The sequence below is a fragment of the Quercus lobata genome, chromosome 4, assembly GCF_001633185.2.
Source record: "Quercus lobata isolate SW786 chromosome 4, ValleyOak3.0 Primary Assembly, whole genome shotgun sequence".
In the NCBI taxonomy this organism is placed as follows: Eukaryota; Viridiplantae; Streptophyta; class Magnoliopsida; order Fagales; family Fagaceae; genus Quercus; species Quercus lobata.
The window spans coordinates 12,339,873-12,354,532 of NC_044907.1; the positions used below are offsets into that span (position 1 = coordinate 12,339,873).

The 14,660-nt window shown below is 31.4% G+C and overlaps 1 protein-coding gene across 2 annotated transcripts; it reads left to right on the forward strand.

The window, feature by feature from the left end:
- The first annotated feature begins 10,891 nt into the window (after positions 1 to 10,891).
- LOC115984182 (PHD finger-like domain-containing protein 5B) lies at positions 10,892 to 14,458 on the forward strand. Of its 2 annotated transcripts, XM_031107129.1 has the most exons (3): positions 10,892 to 11,007; positions 12,867 to 12,921; positions 13,767 to 14,458. In XM_031107129.1, the coding sequence occupies exon 3, from the start codon at positions 13,792 to 13,794 to the stop codon at positions 14,122 to 14,124; it is 333 nt and encodes a 110-aa protein (XP_030962989.1). In that variant the 5' UTR covers positions 10,892 to 11,007; positions 12,867 to 12,921; positions 13,767 to 13,791; the 3' UTR covers positions 14,125 to 14,458. The 2 variants fall into 2 exon arrangements, with proteins under 2 accessions (XP_030962989.1, XP_030962988.1); XM_031107128.1 differs by lacking the exon at positions 12,867 to 12,921 and having other exon boundaries at positions 10,893 to 11,007.
- The last annotated feature ends 202 nt before the right edge of the window (positions 14,459 to 14,660 follow it).

Here is a 14,660-nt window from a genome sequence, read left to right on the forward strand (position 1 = left end):
AGGTAATACAGGATAACAGATGCGAGCTGTGCAAAATGGAAGCTGAAACGGGCTTACATGTACTCTGGAACTGTGGTGTGGCGCAAGATGTTTGGGCAGGTTGCTCGGCGAGGTTGCAGAAGTGTACTGGAGTCCAAGGCGATATTCTTCAGCTAATGGAGCTGCTGATTGATCGATTATCCATTGAAGAATTGGAGCTTTTTCTTGTCCAAGCGTGGATCATTTGGAACCAGCAAAACGGTATAATGCATGGAAAACAGATTCAACCACCTGATATGATGATCAAGCGGGCGCAAGACCTTCTGGCGGAGTTTCGGCAAGCCAACGCTCAGCTCTCCGCTTCACCTCACACACAGTGGCCGTCGAGATGGAGAACACCACCTGTAGGACGGTTCAAGTTGAACTTTGATGCGTCCATTTTCCAGGATGGTGAATCTTCCGGGGTCGGAGCCATCATTCGAAATGACAGAGGAGAAGTCATGGCGGCGATATCGGCAAAGGGTCCACCGGTGACAGGCAGTGATGAGGCGGAGATATTTGCTTGTCGGAGAGCAGTGGAATTTGCGGTGGAGTGTGGCTTTTCAGAGCTGATTCTTGAGGGTGATAATCAAGCTCTCATGGAGGCCTTGCGCACGAGACAGAGGAAGTCGTCTTGGCTGGGCCATGTTCTCCAGGATGTTTTATGTTTGCTTGATGGTCTTACGTGGGTTCAGATTTCTTTTGTTAAGAGAAGTGCAAATAATGTGGCCCATGTTTTAGCTAAATGGGCCAAGGATTTAGTGGAAGATATTGTATGGATTGAGGACTCACCTCCCCCTGTGGTGGAGGCCTTGTTATTCGATTATTCTGGTGAATGAATTATGAGGATGTTATCCTCTTCAAAAAAAAAAAAAAAAAGTTGTAATGGGCCGTAGCACCATAAAGCAGTAATCACAAGAGTACTAGGCATGAAGCCCTTTTTTTGTAGCGACAAGACAACAATCCAACTTTAGACCATATAAAGAAAATAAAGGGCCCAAATCCTCAAGAGCCTTGCGCAACATTGGCCGTATGTTTGGGGTAATTCTGCCGTATGCTTCTTCTTTTCCAAATCTTTATAAGAAAAAATATTATTTTGGTGCAATAGGGATGGTTTAGTTGATAAGGCTCGGACACTTCGTCTAACTCACTTAAATTCGAATTCCACTACTAACAGTCCCTTGTTAGTGGACATCCTTAAGGATTGGTCTGTGGGTCTAAACCTAAGCACCCTATCCGGGAGCTGGTGTAGCTTACCTAACCCCCATTTTTCGATAGCAAAAAAAAAAATTATATATTTTGGTCCCTAAATTTGGGATTAGTGTTAATTTGATCTATGCATTTTGGTAGTAATCAATTTGACCCAACCGTTATTTTCAAATTATAATTAATTTAGTTCATATTATTTTTAATTTGCAGTCATTGTAGGTTCAAAATTGGGTTTCTTTTAATTGCTAAGTTAATCTGTGTTTACTAGAGTTAGAAATTGGTAAATTTGATTTGTATTTTTTTTGTTTATTTACTAAGGAAGAGTAAGAAAATGTGAGAAAATTTGTGATTTGACAATAGCGACCAAATTAGCTGTAAATTAAAAATAATAGGAATCAAATTGACAACTATTAAAATTCAAAAAAATATATATTTTTCCCTTCTTAAGAAGACCAAAATCCAAAAAGGAAAAAAAAATCCATTTATTCTCCACTACTAATTTAAAAAAAAAAAAAAAAAGGATTTCTAACTTTCTAAGGTATCCGGTTGAGTCCGGTCCTAATTTTTAAAAATTCAATTTTTGGTCCCAGACTGAACAATAATTATATATAATTTTTAATATCTTTTATTAAAAAAAAAAAAAGAGAAGAAGTTAAAACTCTCTTATTTTGTCTTGGCCAGGCTGTTTAAGAACTCTTCTTTCTTTTTTACTATTTGTGTGTGTTCTGTTTGTGTAGTTTGTGTGTATTCAAGTGTGCAAGTGAGTGTAAACACGAGCGTGTGGGGAATAATGCCCATCAATCATATTTCAAATGTTTTATTCTATATTCCATCAATTATAATTTGTTACGTATTTTTTTCTTTTTTAATAAAATAATTAAAGTTTTTTTAATTAAAAAATAGACACATGACATTACATTGAATAAGGATTAATAAAGTGAAATACTAAAAGTAAAATAGAAGATTTGTATTCATGTAGAGTAATGTGAAATATAACATTTATCGCACAAATGAAGGACATTATTTCTGTGGGTGATTTTTGCTCAAGAAGCATTATTAGGCATAGTAGATGGGTTTAGGCCCAAAATTGTGAATTAGGCTTTGTACGCTGATATTGCTATTACATTTTTCCTCACTGTAGTTATAATTTATTCCTATGCTGATTTTTTTTTTTTTTTTTTTTTTTTTTTTTTTTTTTTTTTGAGAATAAAGACTATTCCTATACTGAATTGAAAAGCAGAATGAAAGAACCTATATAATTAGGCTTCAATTGGCTTCAACGGTTCAAACTTTTATTTAGTCCTTAAATTATATGTAATTAAAACATAAACTATTATCATTGAAATTGCCCAATAAAATAGATTCAGAAAAGGAAATTTATCTTATGATATGTGACGAAAATACTAAGTTTTTTTTAAGCTAATAATTATTTAAATAATTTAAAACAAACAATAGAACTTATTTCATTTTTTTTTATATTAAATATTGTGGTAATAAAATTTTTAATTAAAGTATTTTCTTTTTGAGAATCAATTTTTAATTAAAGTTAAATCTTAAACATATTGAGTATTGTATGACATGTAACACTTACTTTGAGTCATGATATAACATGGCCAAATAAAAAGTCATGTTAGACTATTAAAATAATTTAAAATAAATAATAAAAATTCTTTTGGAACGTTTTGACAACAAAATTTTAATTAGAGTAGTATTTTAAACTTTATGAAAGCTTAATAATAGAATTTTAGCTAGAGCAAACTATTTTGAAAATTTTAATATACTATGGTGAGTCACATACCAAAAACAAGATTTTTTTTTTTTTTAATAATTTGATATTAGTTACAATGAAGGAGGGGAGATTTGAACCATAAACGTTATTAATACATTAGAAGGTATCAACCAATTAAAGTACAAGGCTTTTGACACAAAAGCATGATGTACAATAATCTTAAGTGAATAAAGTAAAATGATACAAGAATTGTTCGTATGACATATGGAGACAACATTTACTTGTCCCAATCAAAGTGGACACTACATTTATTATTTATTATAGGCTAAATACTTTTTTTTGTTTTAGATTTTTCGGATAGGGCTAAATACTATTTAACCCTCTAAGTTTGGGTCACTTCTAAATATTCGATGTATAAATAGTACAAGAGCAAGCCTTTATATAGGCACAATATGTGTGTAGTACAAATAATATAAGTGTTGGACAAGTACAACAATAAATGGGCCTAAGCCCAATGTGCTAATAAACTAACTTATATACTCAGATTGACTTTGTGTGTTGTGTGTATACTTATTTTGAAATAAACAACAAAACATAAAAGAGACAACTTGTAACATACAAGAAAACAAACAAACAAAAGGAGTTTATAAAATCATATAAGGAAGAGGACAAATATTATGACAAGTTCATTCCCTCTTTTCTTAGCAATTGTGTGATCAATTGATAAGCCCCTCGTTTGATTGCTACTGTAGTTTGATATGCAAACTAGAGATGGTGTATGGATGATCTAGCATGACTCAAGATGAAATGGTTAATGATTTCAAGAAAGATAATATGGAATATAAATGGTGTGCCTTCTGTGAGAGAGAGACTATTTTTTTTCCCTAACGATGGAATGTAAAGAATCTCCCCCTCACAAGGCCTTTCTTAATTATTATCTTAGGAAGAATGAACTCAAAACAAGGGAAACAATAAGCATGTATGTATGTGGATGGATGTATGGAATTTCTAGCTAAGTTGAATTCATAGGCACATTTGGAGGAGGGGGGGGGGGGGTAAGTGGGAGATGGAGTGATATTAGGGTTCTTGTCCTTGAGTAGCCTCTTCACTTTGTTTGAAAAATTGGGGAGTGGGCTTGAGTCTTTGTAAATACACTGTTGCACTTGACATTGAGGTAAAGTAATTTTAGTAAATAAAATAACTTTATGTCATAGGAATCAAGGACTTTAATACAGGTTGGTACAAGATAAGGTGTCTTCACACCAAGCAAAAAAAAAAAAAAAAACTAGTTTATAATCCCAATTTTGGATATCCAATTTAAAAAACAAAAAACAAAAAAGAGGTTGATTATGTAAATTTAGTAAAATGGTGGGAAATAAGAAATCAGAAACAATGTTGCATTATTGGTGTTATTGTTTTTATGTTTACCTTTCATTAGTGATGATTATAGGGCAGTTTGGATCCCACGTTTCTGCGTTGTGTTTTCTGGGCCATGCGCGTTTTCCTTTTTTTTTTTTTTTTTGTTGCTTCAGCCGCACATTTTGACTAAGTCAACAGTGAACAGTGCACTATTCACGGGTCCCACAAATTACATTTTTCATTAACTTTTTCATTAAAAATGGGTCCCACAATACTATTCATACATTTAAAAATTATTTTGCTACAGTGTTTTCAGTTTTCAGTTTTCAATTTCAGCAAAATAAGTTCTATCCAAACAGACCCTATGTCTTGTTATTATTATTTTTATTATGTTTATGTTTATGCTTTTTTATATATTATTTGAAGAAAGGGTTGAAAATTTACCATTTGGAACGTGCCAAGCGACTAATGATGTATACGTTATCATTAATAATTTTGTAAGGATTGAAAAGGATTAAGAGTTTACCATTTGATATATTCAAAGGTCATTGACAATTTTCACATAAAATCCATAATTTTGCACCAAACATTAGTTTGGAAAAAATGTGGGTCAATAATTAATTCATATTTAATTTGTCGTTGACTTGAAATTTACTATTTATTAGATAGTTAAATAATTTACAAGTTTGTTTTTAATGTGTATAATAATACTCTATGAACTACAAAACAATGTGATTTATACACCTTTCAAAATAATGTTACTTTATTCATAGTAAAAATATTTAATTTGTTTACCTTTACATCCGTATGTTAATGGAAAAGTCCTTAATACACGTACGAAGAATGTAACCGAAGCTTTGTTATAATTAAATATATAACGAACCTTATACCATGATGATTATCAAGAATCTTGTGACAAAATAGTTATCAAAATTCAAATAAGAATTTTTTTTAGTGTCATTTAAGGTATATGATTAAGATGCTTTCATAAATTTATAAAATACTTGACATTAATTTCTTGTGCATATTAATTTGTATCATAATTTCAGAATCTTTACACTTATGTTTGATGCTATGTAAAATATTTTTGTAATATTTTAAATAAAATAGTTCATTATCCTGATTTTGGATATCAATTAAGGAAAAACAAGGTAATATTTTTTATGTGAGTTTAGTAAAATAATGTGAGCTAAGAGCCTTACATTTTAATTGGCATAGTTCAATTGACACCTCTTGATGTTTAATAGAGACATCTAAGGTTTAATTCTCTCCTTACCCATTATAACTATGGAATTATAAAAAAATAAAATAAAAAGTAAAATGGTGTGGAACAAAGAAAGAAGAAACAATGTTTCAAATATCATTATTATTATTGTTATTTGTTTTTCACGTTTATGTATATTAGTTATATTTGTTTCATAATTATTGTTTTTAATATGTTTAGGTTTATATTTATGTTTAAATTAGAGTGTCCTAACGAAAAGATTATTATTTCCCACTCTCTTTTATTGTTCTTAAAACCCATGGACGGTACTTCATAATGTTATTCTTCCAATATTAAGTGTATGTTAGGTTTCAGATTAAAAATTCAGCTTATTTTACTATTTACTTATTTTTGCTACTATTTACAGGTCTCACTGTACTATTTCAACTAACTTCTATCTTTATTTATAATACTTTCAACAAAAAATTTTCAGTTTTAGCAAAATAAACAGATCCCAAACAAACCCTAAATACATCATCTTGTTCTTAGTATTATTGTCTTAATGGTTGAATATTCCACGGCTTTATATCTTTTTATACATCTTTATTGTGGTCAAATGTGTACTACCTTAAAAATAATGTGGGAGATTTGTCATGATTTATGATTTTATATCCTGCAGAAGAGAGGAAATAATCCATGATTAATAACTTTCTTAAATACACAATTAATTTAGATTGTGGGTTTGCAACAATCCACAATGGAAAGTTTAAATAAGAACCAAGAATTTATCTCACTCTCATACAAGTTCATAAAGGGAAAAGTTTCTTATTTCTCTTCTTTCTTTCAGTTATAATTTTAACTCCTCATGTTTCAAACACCCTCATTGTTTGTCTACTTTCATTTTTATATCTTTTCTTCTCCTTTTTCCTTATTCTTATCCTGTGCATGGCTCTTCTTATTTTCTTCTTCCCCTTATGTCACAGTAGGTGCTGTCCTAACATGGTTGGGCGGCCTTTCTATCCCATCAGGCTCTTCTTTTGTTGAGGTTATAATGAATGAAGACTTTTGGGGTTTATTTGTTTTATTCTGATAAGTTATCTGTTGCATTGAATGCAATTACATCAGGTGGATAGCTATGGATTCAATAGGAAGATTAGGAGGGCATCCTCAGACATTATGTGTACCTCGATGGTATGTCTTAGGTATTTCGGTTATCCTCAAATAGCACACGTACCTCGGTGATGTGTCTTAGGTCATTGGGCATCCTCAGATAGTACACGTAACTCGGTGGGATGTCTTAGGCTTTTGGGCATCCTCGGATGTAGTTCATACTTTGGTAGGATGCCTTTATGTCCATGTACATTTATCCTGATTGGTTCAAATGGTTTAGTCATGCCTAGACTGAGGGTTAAGGACCCTATAAGGTCGGCAATGTTGTTTCCTTAAGTTTGGGATTCCACGTCCCGACATATCCTTTTGTGACAATCATTATTGTGTTCAAATGTGAACAATCTTAAAAATAATGTGGGAGATTTGTCATATATTTGTACCTATTAGGAGCCAAATGCATTAATTTTTTGGAAGATTTATGTGTCTGTCTAAATTTTAATTTGAACAATTGAATCCAGTTTAGGTTTAACAGAATTGGGTTCTAAATCTTGTGCATTTTTTTCCCAATGTTAATATTAATAGAATTTTTAAGCTCGAAGGAAAGCTATCCATTATTAATGAAAAATAATAAAATCTGCCCTTTTTTTTTTTTTTTTGTACTTAACATTACGTATTTGGTTTAATGACCGTTTTTATAGGATGACAAATAATCCTTTCAAAACTTTGGATCCCAAAGTTTGGTATGTAGTTTTTATTTTATTTATATTTTTTTAGGGATATTTTCAACTTATGAAATCCACTCTTAATGATGGCTTTGGGTTCCAAAGTTTGGTATGTAATTTTTTTTAGAGATATTTTCAAGCTATGGCATCCACTATTAGGGTCTATTTGGTTGGGAAGATAGAAAAGTGGGAGGATTATGGTTTTAAAAACTGGACTGGATAGGCCAGTTCAACTGGGAATCGGGTACTACTTTGGTTAGAAAACCCCCAAAATCAGCCAAAATCGGTCAAAAACCGAGTTAAATTGGAAATTGAAGGCAAAAATGGTTTTGCCTCCGGTCCGGTTTTTAAAACCATGAGAAGAATAAAAAATAGGGAAGGGATGGAAAAGTGGGAGGATAGAAAACATTTTAATTTCCCTCTTTTGTGTTTGGTTGGGAGTGGAAAAAGTGAGTTAGTATAAATTTACTCATATGTTATTAATTGTTTAAAAAACGATGTCCAATTAAAACAAAAAAGTGGCAAAAAAAATAAAAAAGGCAATCACCCAAATTTATTAAAAAAAGAAAAATCATGCCCTAAAAAAAAGTAAAAGAAATAATCACTTATAGTTTAAGGAAAAAAAAAAAATAAATAAAAGGAGGCAAACAATATGTCCACTATCCAAGAAAGCACGATTTTCTCAACAACAACATTAACAACAACCAAAAAGAAAGAAAGAAAGGAAGCACAAGGAAAGAAAGAAAAAAGAATATAGGAAATAGGCAACAATATATCCAAGTCCAACATGTAAAAAGAAAATGTGGTAGGTCAATCATCGACTACAACTATTTCTTTCCCCAAATTGGAGAGATACAATTTTGGTGGGCTAGGAGATAAAACACATAGGCTCCACCAATTTTCCATCAGAACACCCATAAAATTAGTTTTTTCTCCACTTTTCTCTTTTCTATTTTTCATCCTCCATGTTTCACCCTTAACCAAATGGACCTTAAATGATGGCTCTTTATCATTAGACCAAGACACTGAATAGTGTAAGCGGGGGATTGAACCTTAAATTTTTTATTCAGCAATAAGAAACTTTACCAGTTGAGTTAACTGGAACTCACAGTTTGGTATGAAGTTTAATACATTAAGGACGTTGTAGAAGTAATGGGAAAGTTATGGATAGTGAATGGAATTTAGGGCCATTTAGTAACGTTGTTTTAGTTTTGCAAAAATACGTGTGAGTGAAAAAGTGTTGTGGAATTACGTGTTGTATTGTTTAAACAACGAAAACTGTTGTTTAAACAACACTAACAAACAAGCCCAATGTTTGAAATTATTATTTTATGATATAAGATATAAATTTTACTCTAGTATAATCTAAATGTATATGTGTGCGAAGCTCCCTCCTGAAGATTTGAACCCCGACCCTTTTCTCCACACCTCACAAACACTTATATTTGTGGAGTGACCATTGCACCGAGGGTGTGCGGTGGTTTGAAAACATTATTTAACCAAATGTAAGATAGACAAAGAATTAGCATCTCGAAAATTTTTGGGTACTAAATAATGTACTCGAAAAGCAGACAACTGAGATCATCTAAACTATCATACTTGATTGAAAAAGGTGATTCATTATCATGTATGTTTTAGTGTTTCATTAGTTTGAGATTACAAAAATTAAAAGGCATACTATTTTGTATTTGAGCATAACCATATTTTCCAAAAAATGCTTTCATGATGCAATCACAATGAAGAATGTTTGAAGCCTGAGCTTCTGTTGTTGATTTAGCACATGAATTAAGGCTAAGGCAAGACACTAGTTAATAAGTAGAGAAGCTACTGAAAATGCTAATCTTGGCTAAATTGAAAATGATTAGAATAACCATCTTTGAATTAGACGGAAAAGACTTGATAAATGTTGAAGCAAGTAAATTATTATGGTATTTTTAGCAATCATTGATTCATAATCCATCATTATATTGTGTACGATTCATAATCCACCAATAAAAAAAGATGGTAATTTTTGAGGCTGCACTTTTATACAATGAAATAACTTAATCTTTCAAGCATGAAAGCATTTTTAATGCATTCAAGAGTAAAAACCCTAAATTTATTTTTACTGATCAATATCATGCAATTGCAAAGGCATTAGCTAAGGTGTGCATTTGGCATTTGCTTAAAAACCTAGTTTTTTTTACTATTCAGCTTATTTTTGCTACTATTCATGGGTTTCATTACACTTTTTGGGACTATTCATAAGTCCTATTGTACTATTTCAGCCACCTTTTAATTTTATCTGTAATACTTTTAGCAAAAAGTTTTCAGTTTCAACTAAATAAGTTGTTCCCAAACGAACTCTAAGATTCTTTGTTCATTAAATGACATAAAGAGATAATGGCTAAATGTTACATGAATATGACATCTACTTTAGTGATGCAAAGTACTCAACTTAGTGAAAGTTTGAACAAAGACTTAAAAATTACTTGCTATTATATTTGGATTGTCCATTTATTTTTTTTACAGTATTTTGAAAGTAGTAAAAGTGACATTAGGAATAGGAGATTGAGTATAATGTTAGGGAAAAATTACGTTTCTTGAGTTGGAAGAATTCAATTTCAAGAAATAACCTGGCATGTTTACATTTTTTTTTTTTTAAGTAAATATTCAATTTCAAAAGATAACTTGGAATGTTTACATTTTTTTTTTCAATTTAAATTTTCAACTGCTGAATTAGAATTTAACCCAAATGACTATTTGATATGTTTACAAATTTTTTAAAAATTGAAAATAAACTTTTCAAAATTTACTTATTAAAATAAAAGTCTTAGTATATTTTCATCTTATATGATTTGAAATGTACGGTACGGTGTCAATTGCATGATGATTCATCTCTTTCTTTTTCTTCTTCTTCTTTTTTTTTTTTATTTTTTTATTTTTTTTTATTTTTTTTATTTTTAAAATTTTTTAATAAAATTTATAGATAAAATAAATTTTCAATTTTGACATCCACACCATATTGATTTTTTTAATTATTTGACCAAAACACTAATTGGTTTTGGTGTTGTAAGTAGAACTTGAATATCAAGTCTCTCTTATTTGATGATAAAATACTTTATTAATTGAGCTAATTTGAATTTACAATAATTGTTATTCACTATTTACTATTAGAAAAAGACATTAATGGAATCATTTTTAGTGTAAATGAGATTCAAACCCTAATTCTTTGGACAAAAATAAGAGACTGAGAAAATCAGTAATATTTTTACCTCATAAAACAAATGTAGAAACTCATATCTAGTTAAGTCCCTAATAAATATGCATTAAAATTACTTATGAAATTGAACCAATGTCCATGATAGCATAGTAAAATCTAGATATAGTTCTTCAATGTACAATAATTTAAATTTTTTTATAATTAATTTCAATCACATAATTGTATTGAGTGACACAACAAATTATATTCGTGTTATATATTTGTAATAATTTTTTTTTTTGCTAATAATATTATTTATAAAAAAATTATTTTATCCAAATAAAAAAAAAGTTCCCTAAAAAAAATATAAGCAGGACAGTCGTTGCTCCGTTTAACAAGTAACAACTAACAGCAGACCAGAGTCCAGAGGCTGAGAAAATCATAAAACCTTAAAAGAGATCGATCAATCCTCCTGGTATGTACTGCAGTACCTCATCTCTTTCTTCTCGGATTTGGGGTTTTGCATTTGCTTCTGTGATAGTGATTAGTGACTCACCCACACATCCATTTTTGTTCAATATTTAGATGCTTTCACCATTAGTACACTTTTTATTTTCGATGTTCTCTTTAAAGTTTGATTCTTTTTGTGGGGTTTTGTCTGGGTTCTAGATGGGTTATGAAAGTTATCAAATTTGTCTAAAAGTAATAGCATAGGGAAAGTGCCGCTTAAGTGTTTGATGAAATTCCCCAAAGAAAGTGTAAAGATAAAAACATGGTTGTGGGTGGGTTATTCTGGAGCTACAATATGAGGTTTTTGGCTGCATTGATTTTAGCTTTTGGCGTGATTTTTGGGCTAATGAGCTTTAGCTCAAATGGCACTTCTTGGTTTGCAAGAGCAAGGTGGAGGGTGAGGTTGTGGGTTCAAGACCCACCTTGTGTTTGTGTAAATTACTAATGAAAAATACTTGTACTTTTTCCTATTTGATTTGGTTTAGCAGTGAGAAAATGTTATAGGAGTTTCATTTGACCTAGCCTTATTTCCTTTTTTGTGTTATGGTTTCCTTATGAATTTGGTTTTGAGCCCTATATAAAGATGTAGATTTGGTATAGGTTTCTTTATTGTTGTATAAAATTCTCAAGTTCTTCTTTGGATGCTAATCATCCTCGAAGTGATTATTAGGAGGCCTTACCCTGTTGAGTTGGTCACTCTCATATTTTATTATTTTTAAAATTTATTCAAAATGAAGGGTTTGTGTCAGGGAACTAGTGGTGCAAATACTTGTTGTAGAACAAGGTAGGTTTTTAGGGCTCTTTTAATCTGATACCAAAAAAAAAAAAAAAAAAGGAGTTCTATGAACTGTCAGATTTTATTTGATAATGGCCTGTGTCAATAGGCTTCATCTTGCTTTTCATATGTCCTTTAGTTGTGTGTTTCTGTTTTATTTATGACAATAATTGTTGATGACTAAGAAACACGATTGTTTGGGTTAAATTTTTGGGCTGTTAGAAATATATACATTAATATGTGCTGCTGACCTTGCAGCTTGAACCTCTCCCCCCCTAACCCCCAAGCACTTCATGCATGGGGAGGTACCATCCCACTGACAAGGGTGGGGGGTATGATTGTTTGGGTTAAATATTGGGAAGCAAATTTAATTAAATGGAATTTTTACTCTTGTTTAATTAGTTTTGGAGTGGGTCTTTTGATTTTATACATTGCTTGGAACCTGAGGACCTGATAACATCCTGGTTTGCATTAGTGGCCCAAAATTCAAGCGGTTGATATATTGAGTTTGGTACCCATTATATGTCATATGGACTTAGGATAAACATGAAGAATAGCCTAATCCTCCATATCGCATATTGGTTTCATAACTGTAGGACTTGGCTCTTGGACCATGGTGATTGTTTTAGGCAGTTATTTCTGTAGTGTGATGATATGTAACCCTTAATTTTGGTTAGGACTGGGAAAACTTTGACCAGTTGGTAATTATGTGTAATGTGTATACAGAAACATATTCCGCCTAAAGTTTACTTAGAAAAAATGAAAATGAAAAATGGTAACATATTGCATTCCTAACTAGTTTCTGACCTGATTTGTCTAGATAACTTGATTTGGTAGCTTGCGTAGTTATGGAAGCGGAATGATTGATGCATACCCTGAAGTGGACTTTTTTGTGCCATTCTTGAATTTGTTTGAAAACCTGAGTCATGCATGAACATGAACATAAGCATGCTTGTAAATGTCATTGTTTAATTTCATTTTTCTGCAAATTTTTATATAATTGTAGGATTTTTCCATCCTGGACTAATGTTTGAAATTGTGTTTATTAGGCACTGCATTGGTTTCTTTCTCTTGTTGCCCATGCACAGTTATTTATCAGGAAATGTATATAGTTTATCTTGACACCTTTTTTTTTTTTTTTTAATTTAATTTTTTATTTTTGAGAAGAATCTTGACACCAATTGTAAATCTGCCATATTCATTTTCTCTTTTCCGTTTCTTTTGGAATTTAAGGAACATGCAACTTGCTTAATTGTATTTGATTCTATGACAAACTGATTAAATAAATAAAAAAAGAAAACAGAAAGTTAAAGAGCATTGACATGTATCTCAATTTTAATCTTCACATTTAAATTTTAATAGGTTTAGTCCAACTTCATGTCTAATTGTATTTGTACGGTCATAGAGAGGGGAAGTGGAAATTAGAAGAAAAATCTCTTTACTTTTGAATAAATGTATCAAAGTGATAATTCACTTGATGGAATCTATCAAATAAATTTGTGCAATTAATATCATTTGCCTAGATTAATTTGTAGTGTCCTTGTTAACATCCAACTCAAAATTATCAAATTAATGGGCAGTTTAGGTGGTGGGTGCTGTAATCCGTCACAATTAACCGATTTGTGCACATTAATTTGTAGATCCATCATCCATCCTGCCCTATCCCACTAGTTTAAAACGTGGGTGCACAATGCTCATTGCAAATTGATCTCATATTAGTGTGTTTATTACAAAACATTATAGATCAGGGTGGACATTGCAACTGATCATAGTATAGGTTCGAGATCTACTAGTGACATCATAATTTCTAGCTACAATTATCCCCTAATTTAATATTTATATGTTTTCTTTCATGTTTGTACTTGAGATTTTCTGTTTTTTTGATGAAATATCCTGATTATATATGTCATGCATGGATTTTAACATTCTCTTTTCCTATTCTTGTTCAGAAACTAAGATCGTGTAGCGGAAAGCATGGCCAAGCATCATCCAGATTTGATTATGTGCCGGAAGCAGCCAGGAATTGCTATTGGACGACTTTGTGAAAAATGTGATGGAAAGTGTGTAATATGTGATTCCTATGTGCGCCCTTGCACACTTGTTCGGGTTTGTGATGAATGCAACTATGGATCCTTTCAAGGTCGCTGTGTTATTTGTGGAGGAGTGGGTATTTCTGATGCCTACTATTGCAAAGAGTGTACACAGCAGGAGAAAGATAGGGATGGATGTCCAAAAATTGTCAATTTAGGGAGTGCCAAAACAGATCTATTCTATGAACGTAAGAAATATGGTTTTAAGAAAAGATGATGAGAATTGGATGGACATATGTGTACTGCTATTAAACTGCTTTTTATGTTCTCAGTTTGAGATGAAGAATCTTGATATTTCGGGATTATGAGCATAGTATAGACACATATGTAGGCTTTTACATTGCTTTTATTATGCTTAAGCATTGCTGAAGACGGCAGATTTGAAATGCTGGAGCTATTTTAAAGTATTGAGTTTGTTTTCGTAGATACTACTGAGTTTTCACTTGTTATTTACAAAAGCTTCTGTGAGAACTACTATGATTGTTTTCTGTTGTGTACATGAGCTGTCACATCTCAATTTATTGACATCTTGATGTTGAAATTAGATTCCAGATCAGAGTGGGTAGATCTTATAGGAAGTTTAACTTTTATTTGAGAGGTTAGACTAACCTAACCCTTAATTTGATTCTCTCTTTTTGATATTATTTTGTCCATTATGTTTTGTGCATTAATCTCAAGTTAGTGATCTGGTTTTATGTACTAGATTTAATGTCAAGTATCTTGGGGCAGTGGCCATATATGGTGTGATCTTTG

Coding starts and splice junctions, on each gene's coding strand:
- LOC115984182 (XM_031107129.1), top strand. CDS start 13,792: ATGGCCAAGCATCATCCAGATTTGATTATGTGCCGGAAGCAGCCAGGA.